Genomic DNA, 13,925 nt, shown 5'->3' with positions numbered 1-13,925 from the left:
TGGGCATCCTGTTCCTTGCTCCAAACTCATTCATCCGCAGCAAGACAAGCTTGCTGCTACCCTGAGCTTTGCAAATGGCACAGGTAGGGACATTCCAAGAAGTTTCTCGGTGCTCACTCACCTCATGCTCAAAGAACCTATCTTCAAGGGTCTTGTCTCCAGGGTTGCTGCCAGCCCCTTCAAAGAGCAGCTTGTACTCCTGCAGGAAGACATTACAAGAGGATGTACCCAAACCCCAAAGGCCTCCAAGTTCAGCAGCATTTGGGGGCCCTGTGCATCAAACAGACAACCCAGCCAACACATCAGGTCAGCAGAGGACACAGAAAAGTCAAGACTCTGCCCTGTGCATACATACATTGGCAAGGGGATGCTTCCAAGGCTGCACTGCATACACACTGGCTGAGGGCAAGTCCCAGGAAGGCAGAGAAAGCCTTTATTTCATCTGTGAGCTTGCCCAGCCAGAGATTCTACCCCTTCTCTGAAATGTGCAGTTCTCAAAGCCGTATTGTTGCTTTCACCCTTCAGGAGGATGCAATAGGTACAGACCTCTCCGTGTACAGACTGGAGTCTTTGGGACAGACCTCAGTGCCTGCAAACACTAGTGCTGGCTGCTTCAGTAACGGGACACAGAACTCTCTGACTCCAGACAGGTCCCCAGTCATGCACAAGAACAGCTTACGGAACCCAGACACATCCAAATGTGTCCTCCCAGGTCAGCATTTCCCCTGCAACTGAACCAGAGCTCAGCAACCCACGAGGGCTGGAGATGTGGCACATGACTTCTCATCCCAACCAGCCAAAGAGGGATCGTCATTGCTGCTACATCAATATATCAAGGGTTTGGTGGCGAGGACTGTCCCCACACCCTGGGACAGGGCGCACAGGACACACCTGGTTTCCCTATCACCCCTGCAATGATAGCTGTGATTGACAAGCCAAAGGCATCCCAGTCAAGCCAACTCCTTCTTGGCCAAGCATAGCACAGGACTATCAGTGGTAGCAGAAGACAGGCATCCTTGTCCCCAGGCTGTCAATCCACAAGTTCCCCCAGATCCCCAAGAAGCTCTGATCCAGAAAAGGTCCCTCCACCAGTTCCCACAGCCCTCAGCCCAAAGCACTCACAGGGTAGTAGTCAGCAACATTTTTGACTTGTTCGTAGTCATCCGCTCTGGCCAGCTGAGCCAGGCCCTCAGGGTAGAGCTTGCCACAGTGCGGGAACAGCTTTGCTCGGTCCTCCTTGGACAGCTCAGTACCAAATGAGTTAATGGTGATAATGAAGGCCCTCCGGTCAGCTTCAAACTGCAGGAGAAGAGCAGTTCACTTTGGGATGCAGCATCTGTTAGAGCACTGGCACAGGCTGCCCAGCTGGATTGTGGAGGAGTCTCCTTCTCTGAAGACACTCAAAACCCACCTGGATGTGATCCTGTGTGACCTGCTCTGGTGAACCTGCTTTAGCAGGTGGGTTGGACTAGATGATCTCCAGAGGTCCCTTCCAACCCCAGCCACTCTGTGATTCTGTGATATTTTCCAGAGGCTAGCAGGTACTGACACTGCTCTGAAGAGAGCCACGTCAGAGTACAGCACAAGCAAACTGCCTGGGACAGCTCTCCAGTGCTCGCCAGGGCAGGCTACATATGCAGGCTCCCAAAATGCCCAGTAGCTGATGCCTGGGGAGCAGTCAGGTAAAGAAAACCCCAGCCCAGGCACAAGCCAAATCACTGAGCAGAACTCAGCCCAGGTCAAGGAGTCTCTCTCACCTACTGCACCTGAGACCTGCACATCCCACAGACAGCCTTGGCACAGAGACAGGCCATGCACTGAACAGCTCTGGTTGTTCTCCTGCTCATTAGCCATGTCAGAGGATCAAGATGTTGCCACAAAGGCAACAGATGTGTCAGCATCTGGCAAGAACAGGATTGGGGAACCAATCCTGGCCAAAGCCATGTGCAGGCACCGTTTCCCTAGGTCTCCCAGTGAGCAGGAAGAATGTGCATGGGGATGCTGAAGAATATCTTCGTGCTGGCAGGCAAGCTGGCCTGAGCACAGAGCAATGAATATCACTGTAACACCAACCAGCTACAGGCATTTCCAGACCTACCTCCAGAATTGGGCACATGGCATCTGCTGTGGTACCTCCCAGTGACTTGCAGAACTTGTAGAAGGATTCCAGGTAAGCCTAGAAGAGAGAGGGCAGATGAACGCTCATCTACACTGCTTCATCTATTGCCCCAGAGCGCTGTTCAGCAGACAACAAACAGCAAGCAGGGATGTTCCCATACGCTTTGTAACACAGCATGGACACTCTCACCCCAGGTGAACTCGGATGGCAAGCCCACACAACAGACAGCACTTCTCCGGGAGCTGGAGACATGAAGGGTTGTGGTTGGGTTTGTTCAAGGGACTGCATGAGTTTACTGCAGGCAAGATCCCCAGCCAGCAAGGTTAAAGCTTATTTTGCTCCTTTGAGTTGTCTAACTGCAAAGTATTTACTGAAGTCTCACGTGGTTTCCTGACCTCAGTCTGGCCTCCAAAAACATGCCAAGCCACACAACTATAGCTGCAAGACCTAAGCTCAGAAAGTACCGCTGTGTAAGCAGAGTCAAGAGATGAGACAGGACATCTGTGAAGGAAACCGGCCATTCTCCGCAACTCTCTTTTCACACTGCAGCCACCTGGTCTCCATCCCAAGTGGAGCACTGCAGAAAACATACAAGGCTAGGCACAGCTATGCTGCCTCCAGGAAACGTAATCCTTTGTGGAGATGTACCATAATCCAGCTGGAAGATGACTGTGTCTCCCAGGGGGAGCCTATGAAGGCTGTGCATGGCTAAAAGTGCTGTTCAGCAAAAATATTCTCAGAAGTAGTCATCATGTGATAAAACACCTCCCTGGACAGAGAGCTGCAACCAGAATGACTTAAAAGGGATGGAACAAAATGATACTGAAACATCACAAATCTCCGCTTTGTTACAACAACCCTAGGACCGGAAACGCACGTGCTGGACACCCTCAGCCTCTGCACAGGGAAAGCACCTGGATTACTGCATTCTGTAAACATTTGTTACCACGTAGTGCAAGAGGACTCTGCTGGGTGAGCATCACACAAATATACATCGTCTCCAGCACTTGCCACCATTCAAGTGCAGGAGAGCACAGAGCATCAGTCTGCAGAGTCACCACAGGAACAAGGACATGGATAAAAGACTTTGCTTGAGGCTGACAGAAGAGGGAACCTGGATAAGAGGTTCAGTCACTACCTCCGCTGTTCTCAGAGTTCACACATAAACCTAAGGTTTTATAAGCAAAACCAGGTGAAATCAAATATCCAGCACTCGATGAGGATCCAGTATCACTGACACTATGGAAACACAGACTGTAAAACAGCCACCATGGCACCCTCTCCTATCGACCCCTCTGCAGATGACAGAAACTTACAGAAACTGTCCAGTGTCCTGAAACCCTTATCCCAGAAATGATGGTGTCTTTGCATTTAATAATCCTTAATGGACTTTTACTGCCATGAACCCACACATTTACCCTCTGTTTCCCCACTAGCCCCATTTGTCTGCCACATCCAGCCTAAAGGGACACCTGTAGCCTGTTCATCCAGGTTGACTTTTCCAACACTTTCTGCAGTTACCACCACAGCCCAGATTCACTCCTCTTCCAAGCGCAGGATCCCAACCATTTTTGTAGCTTCCCATGCAGAAGTCATTGTACCCAAACCTTTACACTTGTCCTCCTTAGCAACTTCTCCTGCTCTGCTGCTCGTATTTGGACATGAGAGAGTAGAGGAATGAGACTTCAGGATAAACACTACAGATGTATGCAGCAGCACAGTCACATCTGCAATTCTCTTCTCTCCTACTCTTTGGAATAGATTGACTGGTAGAGACACTTGCTTAGGTCAATCATAACCCAAGATTTCAGTTAGTAATAGAAAGGAACAAGGAAATCCTTGCTGTAGAAGCAGAATTAGGATTACTTCCTTGCTTCTCCCATACATTACTCCACATTTATCCACAATTGATTTGCCTGATGTATTTTACTGTCCAGTCACAAAGCTCCTTCAGGTGGTTCCTAGAAGAAGGTCGCCAGCAAAGGCCAACAGTCAGTCAGCTTCACTTCAACATATCCATTAAAGATGTGGAAAAAAGGGAGCAAGCGCTGAAGATAACAATGCCAGCACACCTCTGTTGCAGGACTCCACTGCCAACTACCCTCTACACTAAGAGCTGTCTGCTTACTTTTAACCTCTGCTCCCCATCTTAACCATATTTCCATTTGAGAACCTAATCGCTTGTCATTGCTTACAAGAAACTTTTGTAATTGCTTTCTTCCTGTGAATTCTGCTCAAACTTTCTGTCTACATGCTCTCACAGATTCCTTCAAAACACCTCCAATAGGTCTGGCAGGTAGCACATCTCCCTCCCACACCAACTGCCCCTGGACACAGGCGTCCATCCCGGGCACCCGCTGGCTGTGTTCCTCAGAACAGTACTGCCCAGATCTCAGACCCGATTTTATTTCCCTCATTTGCCTATGAAGACCATTTGCATCGTATTAAAAACTTTCCAGTCCCTGGGGAGAGAGGTGGATTCAAGCGCGAGTCTATAAGCAACAGTTACCTTTTACACTCATGCAGCCCCGTGATTTGTTGCTGACAGATCCCCTGTGCTCCCCAGGGGCTGCTCTTTAGCAAGAACCAGTCCCAGCACATGCCAAGACATCCCAGGTACCTCTGCTCCAATTTGGGGGTAGGAAGAGCAGAACGCAAAGCAGTATCAGGCCTCAAAAGGGACATGGAAAAGGATGTGACAGCTGGGACCTAAGATGACAGCATCCCCCAAACTGCTCTCCCAGTGCTTATTCTGCTCCCCACCTTCCCCCACCACAGAGGCCTGCACCCTGTAAAGGTATGGGTGTTTATACAGGCAGGCAGACCTCCCCCCTCACAGCAAAAGCCCAGTACATGCCAGAGGTCACATGCAGCTGGGCTCAACTGCCAACATACAGTTCCTTCTCGCCTCCCTCTGCCTTCTTCCCTTCACGCCTCACCTGTTCTCTGCCTCTCCAAACAGGAGAAAACACACTTTCTTGGGAAGCAGAGGTCAAACTGACTGCAGGCTGGCTGTGACCAGCCAAAACAAGGTTGGCAGATACAATCTGCATCCCACCCTTCATCCGGAGACTGGAGATGGAGCGATAGCCACAGCCTGCACATAAAGACGCTTTGATACTGCCAGCTAAAACCAGACCAGCCCTGCAGAGGACACAACAGCTCCCCATGCAGGCTCAGGACAAGGAGATCCTTATAGCCCCTCCATATCCTTCTGCCAAACTTTCCCCAGCCTGCCAGACTCCTCCACATTGGCTGCACCTTTTACATTGCTCTACTACAAGCATCAAACACCAACCACAGCCACTGAAGGCTTGAGAAGATTGTTGGAGGCTCTTCTGAAAGAGCCCAAGACAGAAAGCCAAGCCTGTGGAAGTCCTTCAACCAAGTTTAAGACCTCGCCACTTCAGCCCTTTGACTGCAGTTAACCACACACCTAAACTCATGTGGTTAAGGAGCAGCCTCCTCCTGCCTGCGGAAATTTATTCAAAGGCAGAACCTCTGCAAAATCTCTTGCACAGTTTCTTGACAGCTCAAAAAAACCAAACAACTCCACTTTGCCTCACTCTGTGCCCTGACCCTGCAGAGCTGGGTGATTGGATGCCAGGCCCCTCTGAGAGCCACTACAATTTCACTTTCCAATTGATACAACTTGTTCTTTATCATGTTTACTCTATCACTACACCAGGTGAAAAAGAGAGAGGAAGCAAACTTATTTTTAAGTCTACTCCAAGAGGAAAATACTCTCTTGTCTTTGGTTGAAGGAAGCCAGTACAGGCTGGAGTTCCTGACCTGAGACAGAGCTGTAGTCACATTAGAAATAAACAGGGAAGTTAACATCTCTTTCCCTCCTAAGAGACTCATTTACCTTATACAGCGTGTTTCGAATTATTTCAATGTTCATTTCATCCAGGTCCTGTTCAGATATGCAGTCTTGGAAGAAAGCAGCTGAAACAGAGCCACAGAGTTAGTGTTGCCCTAACCACACCCATGCCCAGCACCTTCCAGAGTCTTCAACAATACCAGGCAGAAGCACACCCTACACGTTGAGTTTGTCCCTCTCAGGACTGGTCTTTATCTTCAGTAGCCACCAAATTACCATGACTCCAAACCTCAGGCTCCACCATGGCTCCCCAAGGCCACAGTCATTTCTGGGGCTCTCACAGGAAAAAAAAATAAAAATAAAATAAAAAAAAAACATCTTTCTTCACCCTTTAGTGCTATGCTTTGGTTAACAGCCTATTCTCAGCAGCGCTAGCCCCCAGCATCAGTGCCAGAGCAGCCTGCCTTTAAAAATAAGCAAAACCCAAACTGTTCCCAGATGCAAGCACTCAGAGGTGACAAGAGAGCTTCCAAATTGTCTGCTACAGCATGGCAGCAGCGCTTGAGCATCTGCAACACAGTACCTAGTGAGTCCTGAGGAAGCTGGTGCTTCTCCCTTCTTCTCCAACATTTCAGTTGCATTAAGGAGGCATGGGGACACCACAGCTCCTACAGTCCATGACACCCCACAGTTGGAGTCAGGAGCTGTTTCCCCTGCTCAGGTCTATCAGCCCCATTTTCAACTAGAGAAACTAAAGTCCTCACAAGAGGTGGCAGGTAAGCATCCTGGAGATACAATGAACTGGTGTTTTTTGGTAGAGTGCTCAGCCCTATGTACTTTGCTAGAGTATCTCTGGGAGGGAGTGTGAAAAGTCATTGCCACCCAAAGAACACAGAATTCATACTTAACACAGGGTACTGCAAGCTGCAGATAAAGACGAGTCTTGTAGACCAAGTGCAACATAATGCTGTTGTATCACCCGCTTGTGAGCAAGAGCACAATAAAATCCATTGACGAGACTTTTATGACTTCTTCAACTCTCACTCAGCAACCAACTTTGCTGAATTTGCTGCATAGAGAAATATGATCTTTCCCAGCTTACGCAGTCCAGCTGTGGGTAAAGGACACTGCACTCACACTGACAACTGCCCAGTGCTCTGCTTTGTGTGACAGACTGGGTACGATGTGGGCTCACACGTTCGGCATGCACCCCTTTTATAGCACAAGCTCCATGGCATGGACAGCAGCCGCACTAGGGGTTCTAGAGAGTCCCCGACAGGGGTTAACCCCCACAGAGGTTTCTTTGCAACAGCATCAGGGACCAATGCCACGTAGCTGGAGGAGCACTGCTCCCTACGGTTGGCAAAAACGCAAACAGAGTGTGCCAGGACTGGTTTTCACTGCAGGACTCACTGGCTAGCCTGGATAGCTAAGCAGTGGCTACTTCAGAGTAGCAGAGGAATGAGAACACAGCTATTTCAGTTCTTGGCCTTCCAATATCCCAAATTAGGCTAACGGCAAGTCTTATTTTGCCCTGCTAACCTATGAAAGCCATTTGGGGTTAAGCATTCCTACCAAGCCACGTAGCTATTCAAGTACTTTTAGGAGATAGAGCTGCTGTTTCTTTGCGTGTGGTCACTGGAAAGAGTGCAAGTTAAACAACTGGAGCCTGCGTGCCTGCTTGTTTAGGCAACACAGCTACTCCCCATGTTCTCCTGCCGAAGAAATGCCACACTAGATGGTATACAGCCTCAAGGGCATGGCCAGGGCAAAGGTCTGAAGAAGAACTCAGCCTAGCTTGGGCAGAAGCAGGCAAAGCTCACTTGTGTGCAAGCACATGAATGCAACATGCAAAGACCCTCAACTGCCAGCCTCATTCTTCAGAACCACCTCACCAGCATAACGGGGCATTTTCACTCCATAAGCAGCTGGAAGCTTTAAGGTCTCTGAGAGCTAATGTCTTTGAAATACTTGGTTCTTATTCCTAAAATGGGAAAGTTCCCACTTACTGGTGAGGAGGATTTTCTTTCCCCACATCACCCCTACAGCAGGCTCAACTCAGCTGCATGCAGAGCCTCTGTTCTCCTGCTCCGTTGCTGCTTTACCTTGCAACCCAGATCTTGAGACATGCTTTCCCGCCTTTGCTGGGCTCCACCTGGTAAGTCATTTTTCCATGACAACTACTTCACTTGTCCCATTATTACACAGAGAATTTGCAAAAGCACTTTCAGTTCCAAAAACAACTATTTCTATCAATGACAATATGATGATTTAGACTGTTTTGTTCTTTCTAGCAACCCTAAAAGAATGATTAATCACTGACTCAGGCATACCTCATACATTTTTGCCCACAGATGCTAACCTAGAAAGTCTCCTGTGACTACCTCTCCTACTGCTGCAAAAAGACTTCCAAACTTTCTCCAGAACCACTTCCTACACCTTTTATCTTCAAAGGACATATTTGTCTGACTGTTCATAAGACACTTGGTCTTAGTGTCACGGGCCTCCTGGTCAAGGCCTGTAGCCCTGAGGTATGATAACCCAGTGCAGGATCCTGCTACACAATGAGCTTAAAAAGGCTTTCAGAGATTTCCCCCCACACCCCTGCTGTTGTTTGGGGGCTTTTGGTATGTAAAGAGCTTTTCTTGATCTAGAGCTAATTTTATCAGTCTCAGAAGAAGACTGGGCATGTGCAGTTCTCTATAATTATCTAAAAAATAGTTGCCTATGAGAAATCGCTCAATGGCCCAACTACAAGTGCTGGAAATTCAGCAACTCATTCCAGCAGAGGACCTGATACCCCTTCATTAAGAAAGCACACGTGCCATGTGTTCCGTGACAATAATTAAAAAGACCATATTGTCTAAGACCTCTCAAACTTTTCCCTTCCTCCCTAGTTTCAGGTCATAATTCCCAGAAGAGCTGGTAAACAGACATATCTAGCAGAGCAGATCTAACTACACCTAGACTGACCTGACAGCTCAAGGCCTGGCTCACACAAAACAAATTCCCTGCAGTACCAGCGTCCTGGTTTGGACATTTGTTGAAGCACACGGAAAGCCAGCTGGTCCTCCAGAGGAAAAACTGGCAAAGGACAGGCATAAACCTGAACCCAAGCCTCTCACTCTGGCTTCCTGGATCACAACTTAGATTTAATCGGACCTAGTTAAACTGGGGATATCTGCTCCACACAAAGCTGAGAGGTATTTTTAACAGCTCCACTCACCCAGGGGAGTGTCCACCAGGATTGCATTGTAGAGCTCTGCAGGTGTCTGAGCAATATTCACAGCTTCCATCTGCTCAAAACTTCCCAGAGGATGACACTTGGGCACCAGTTCGGAGATGGAACGCTGGTGCAGGGTGCCAGTGATCAGCAGAATGACATTGTCGATCATGTAGCTGTACCTGGAGGGATACAAGAGGAAGCCTGTCACAACACAAATAATACAAAGAATAGCAGCTGGCATCAGAGGAGCACACATCTTCAGTCCCTGTGAACATCTCCAAAAAGACATGCCTTTCACACAAATAACTACTAAAGCCGCTTCCTTAATGTCTCCTTATCATGCCAGCCAAGGAAAAGGGAGTCAAGCATAGTCCCAGCTGTGATTTATGCTATGGCTCAATGACACCACGTGGACATCTCCTACTCACCACTGAAGAGTATTAGATTGGAAAGGACTTCTGCAGGTCTCCAGCCCAATGTCCTGCTCCAAGCACAGCCAGCTCAAGGCTTTGTCCAGTTGAACTTTGAATTATTTGCAAGGATGCGTATCTCTCAGCCTCCCCGGGGCCCTGCTCCAGTGTCTGACCACACTAACAACAAAAAGCCTTTTCTTAAAACCTAATCAGTCTCTCAGCCAAATCCCACGCACCTCCAAGAGGAGCCTGGTTCCAGCTTTCTCACACCCTCTCACGAGGTAGCTAGGAATATTTGTCCTTCCAGTATTCCCACTGCTCTCCTCGCACTGCCATGCTCTGTAGAGAGCATATGCAAAAGTCTGCATGGCAGGACATCTGCAAAGGGGCATCTGCAGATGGCCTGACTCGAGCTCAGCTTTGCTGCCAGCAGCACTGCTTCATCTTGTCAAGACTACAGAGAAAGGGTCACATTTCTGCAGTCCCACTCCCTTCCAAAAACATCAGGGTTGACAGCTTTGGCATGATCTTCATTCACACCCTCACAAAACTACACATGAGCTTTTCCACACCTCTGCCATCAAAAGCTACACACTCTTTTGCATTAGCCCATGTTATGATGTCCCTAACCAAGTTCTCCACTTACATTTTACAGGATTAGCAGATTTAGTCTTTGGCACCACAGGACATTCAGTCTGGAACCACGGCACTCAGCACAAGTTCCATGAGCACAGGCCCGTCATGGCCCTTCTCTCCCATATATCCATGTCTCTTGCACTGAGGAGCCCACAACTGGGCACAGTGCTGCAGGTGAGGTCTCACCAGTGCTGCGTACAGGGGGAGGATCACTTCCCAGTCCTCCCAGTCCAGCCAGAGAAGGGAGACACAGCTAGCCTGAAGACTGGGAATACAGGAAAGGTTGGTGGCCTTCTTCAAGTAGAAGGTCCAAGCAAGGGACCAAAGCATCATTTAAACACAAGGAGCTGAGAGGAAGTGTCCCCGGCAAGAACAGGAGTGATGCTTTAGGTACCTTCACCACGAGCTGAGTCACAAGCCAACCAAGCCAAGAACCTGAAAAACATCAAGCAATATGAGGTTTTTTCAGTCAGCAAAAGATGCCGTTGCAAATGTCCCTCAGCAGCACAGGAAAGAGACACAGATGCTGGAAGAACAAGATAATTGGGATTTTACAATCCCTTGTTCTCCCTGCTAGAGCTCTAACTCTAAAGAGTCAGATGATAGAAAAGATCTGAAGAAGCTTCTTGGCAGGAGCTGCTCCAAAACAAACAAGATCAGGCCTGAACTAGAATGGCAGAAGGCACCACGCACATCTGGAGCCAGAGCTCTGTTGAGTTCAGGCTTCCCATATGTACCTGAGTACTGAAGAGAGGGATGTTCAGGTCAGCACACCAGGACTGGAGCAGAGGCAGGGACAGCAACACTCCGCACGTTTGTCAGACAGGCATTGGGATGACGCTGGTCTTTATATTTCTGAGCTAACCAGGAGGACATAGTGCAACTCTGTTTCTCTTTGAACCACATCAAAGGCAGCTAAGCAGAACCAGCTAAAGGCAGATTTTGGTAGTTTCTACTACATGGGCTTACCACCTCTCAAATACGCTCTAAGGGCATGTCCATGAACAAATCCACACCTTAGTTCCTCAAACAGGTGCTGCTTTTTCCTCCACACTGGAGGTGCCTTTATCCAGCCCTGCAGGCCCCGCTATTTTTGCAGAGAGCCTTTCTGTGTTTGCAGCCTACCTTTCCAGGGACCTTCAATCTAGAACCACAACAATCAGCACAAGCTTTACATACTAGGAAACCTCCTTTTGCCCTTTAATCCACAAGATCATTATCCTCCCTCCTGTTTGTGCAACTCTCACCATGGAGATGATTGCAATCTCCAGGACAGCAAGAAGAGCCTGTTTATGAGAACGGAGGGTAAGTCCCTTGCAGTAAGCACCTGGTTCCTGGTAAATACAAGCATCTGCACCCTCACACAGATGCATTTCCATGAGGCGTGTCAGACCCAGGATACAGCGGATCACTGCCCAGCTCCACCACCTGCCCTCAAACTCAGAAGTTTGCTTAGTGCAACACACAAGCTTTCAGGAAAGACCACATGCAGGACCACTCTCACCAAACTAAGTCAACACCAGACCAAATTTGATTCTTCAACCTAGTCTACAGTGAAAGAAAAGGCAAGGAAATACGGTTATTGCACACAGCACCTCTCTTTCCTAGTCCCAGCTTGCCACAGATCTTGCTCTCTGCAAGGTATTTGCAACCTGGAAGGAGTCTAGCCAAAGTCAACCACACAAAAGGAAATGAGGGAAAGTGCCTGGAGCCCTTTCTGTTCGCAGGTCTTCAGAGTAGCTTAGCTCCTGGCTTGCTGGAGTCACACTGAGCTCATCCATGCACACCCTGTCCAGCTCAGCGTGAAAGCCACAGCCAGGTTTGGGGAGAGCAGCCCAAGTCCAGCCTTCTTGTGAGAAGCCCCTGCTTTCAGACCAATGGTCTGAGGAAACACAAGCCAGCTGGCTTCCACTGCCAGAGTGCAGAGCATGGCTCTCCCCATTTCATTTATACCCTTTAACTTCCTTGCTTCCTCATCCTTCAGGGAAGTCTGGGGAAATGCAGAGTCTACAGATCAAGTGCCAAGGCCTCTAAGGGGGCCTTTTCGAAAGAATATTTTACTTATCTTTTGAAAGAGTATCTTGCCTATCAAGACTACTTAAATTTTGCTGTCAGAGAAGGATTCATCCCTGCAGGAGGAGGAGTTACCATGCGCAAGACAGAAGGGAAATTTCTCATTCACGTTTCCACTGCGACAGCATTTCAAACCTTTACGATAACAAGAGAGCTGCAGCAGGACAAAGGTCTTCTTGTGCCTGCCAAGGCCAGGCAGACACCAGCATTAGTCCCTAATCCTTCCTGAGAGCTCTCATTTCCTTCAAGCAAGCCCAGAGCACACTTACACTCAGTCCCTGCTTCATCACAGTAAAACCAGCCACAGCTCGGTCAATCATGACTACGAGGAAAGTCTTCTAGTGCCAGGGCAGCTGGAAAAGCTTCTCATCTGGGGAAGGGGCAATACTTGCCTTCCTGTGCCAGGTCCCAGCAAGAACACATTTGCCTCCATTAGCACAGCTGTAGTAAGACCATAGCAGAGGTCCTGGATACACTGGCATTTCTTCCCAGGCCCAAAAAATTCAATTTATTACAATGGCAGCAGTTTTCCTAGAAACTTCCAACTACTTGTTTAATAGAATAGCTTTTGTCATCATCCTCCTCACCTCCTATTAGGTTCTGACCAGCTTCAAATACTTCAGCTTTCATGGTTAATGCATGTTCAGACCATTCCAAGAGCATTTTAACCTTCATGAGCCCTCAGTGCAGCTAACAAGAGGACCAGACTACAGAACATGTTGGAAAACAGGAATAGTTGGCCACTTGCAACACCACTAAGTCTTACTTGGAGCCTCCTTGGCGCAGAAAAGAGATTAGGATGTAGGATGGTCTGGTAGAAGACTTGAGACAGGTAGAAGGATCAAGAAGCTCCTTGGTGAGGATGAACCTCTGCACCAGCTCGCTGGGAGCACTCGGGAGGAGTTCAGAGGGGAAAGCACTACATGGAGGCTCTACATTAACTACAGCCAGTGACATGAGGTGGTAGGGCTTTAATTACGTGGTGAAATGGCACCTTATCTCAAGCTCCCAACCTCACCTCCACAAAGACCAGAGCAAAACTCTCTCAAGCAAGAATGTATTTCACACTCCTGCATTGAGCTGCTGTCTGTCCACACAGGGAGACGGACACAAAAAGTGTGGATGTTCAGCCCAAGTCTCACATACACAGTTATGCCCTGCCTCACTCTTCCCATCACCTGCTGAACCGAAGTGTGGTGTATTCCAAAAATTCACATTCACAGAAATACAATTTCAGTCGACACCAAGAAGTAGCAGTAATATCTCACAGAAGAGTAGAATTTCTTATTAAAGAGTCAGCAAGCATAGAAATATCATCCACAGCAGGGGACAGATGTTGGCTTACAGCTTTCTGAGGTCTGAAACAACCAGGACCCGGATCTTCACTCCTTCAACACCCACTTCAGCACAATATGCACTGGGCAACACATAAAAAGAACAAAACCAGGCTAGGATACGCCAAAAGGTGTGCATGTGTGGGGAAACATTCTTTCCAGCAGCAACAGGTCAGACACATCATTCTCACTGCTGCTTTTGGGAGGTACAGTCTGAAGCAGGCACAGCAGAGACCTTTCAGAGAAAAGAGAAGAGAGCCAGACCCCAGAAGTGAAGTTCTGGGATAGCCATCCATGGATT

The 13,925-nt window shown here is 48.4% G+C and overlaps 1 protein-coding gene across 2 annotated transcripts in view; it reads right to left on the bottom strand.

The window, feature by feature from the left end:
- ATP6V0D1 (ATPase H+ transporting V0 subunit d1) overlaps nt 1-13,925 on the bottom strand; it is a 33,959-nt gene that overhangs the window by 1,735 nt on the left and 18,299 nt on the right. For both annotated transcript variants that reach the window (XM_021290740.2, XM_065029048.1), the window contains exons 3-7: nt 9,169-9,347; nt 5,988-6,067; nt 2,099-2,176; nt 1,123-1,299; nt 122-199 (exon numbers count right to left, since the gene is read on the bottom strand). In XM_021290740.2, the coding sequence (XP_021146415.2) occupies nt 122-199; nt 1,123-1,299; nt 2,099-2,176; nt 5,988-6,067; nt 9,169-9,347 (592 nt within the window). The remainder of the gene's footprint in view (nt 1-121; nt 200-1,122; nt 1,300-2,098; nt 2,177-5,987; nt 6,068-9,168; nt 9,348-13,925) is intronic.

The sequence above is a fragment of the Columba livia genome, chromosome 13, assembly GCF_036013475.1.
Source record: "Columba livia isolate bColLiv1 breed racing homer chromosome 13, bColLiv1.pat.W.v2, whole genome shotgun sequence".
Lineage (NCBI taxonomy): Eukaryota > Metazoa > Chordata > Aves > Columbiformes > Columbidae > Columba > Columba livia.
Note: the sequence above shows the minus strand (reverse complement) of the source record. Positions and strands in the feature narration are given on the sequence as shown.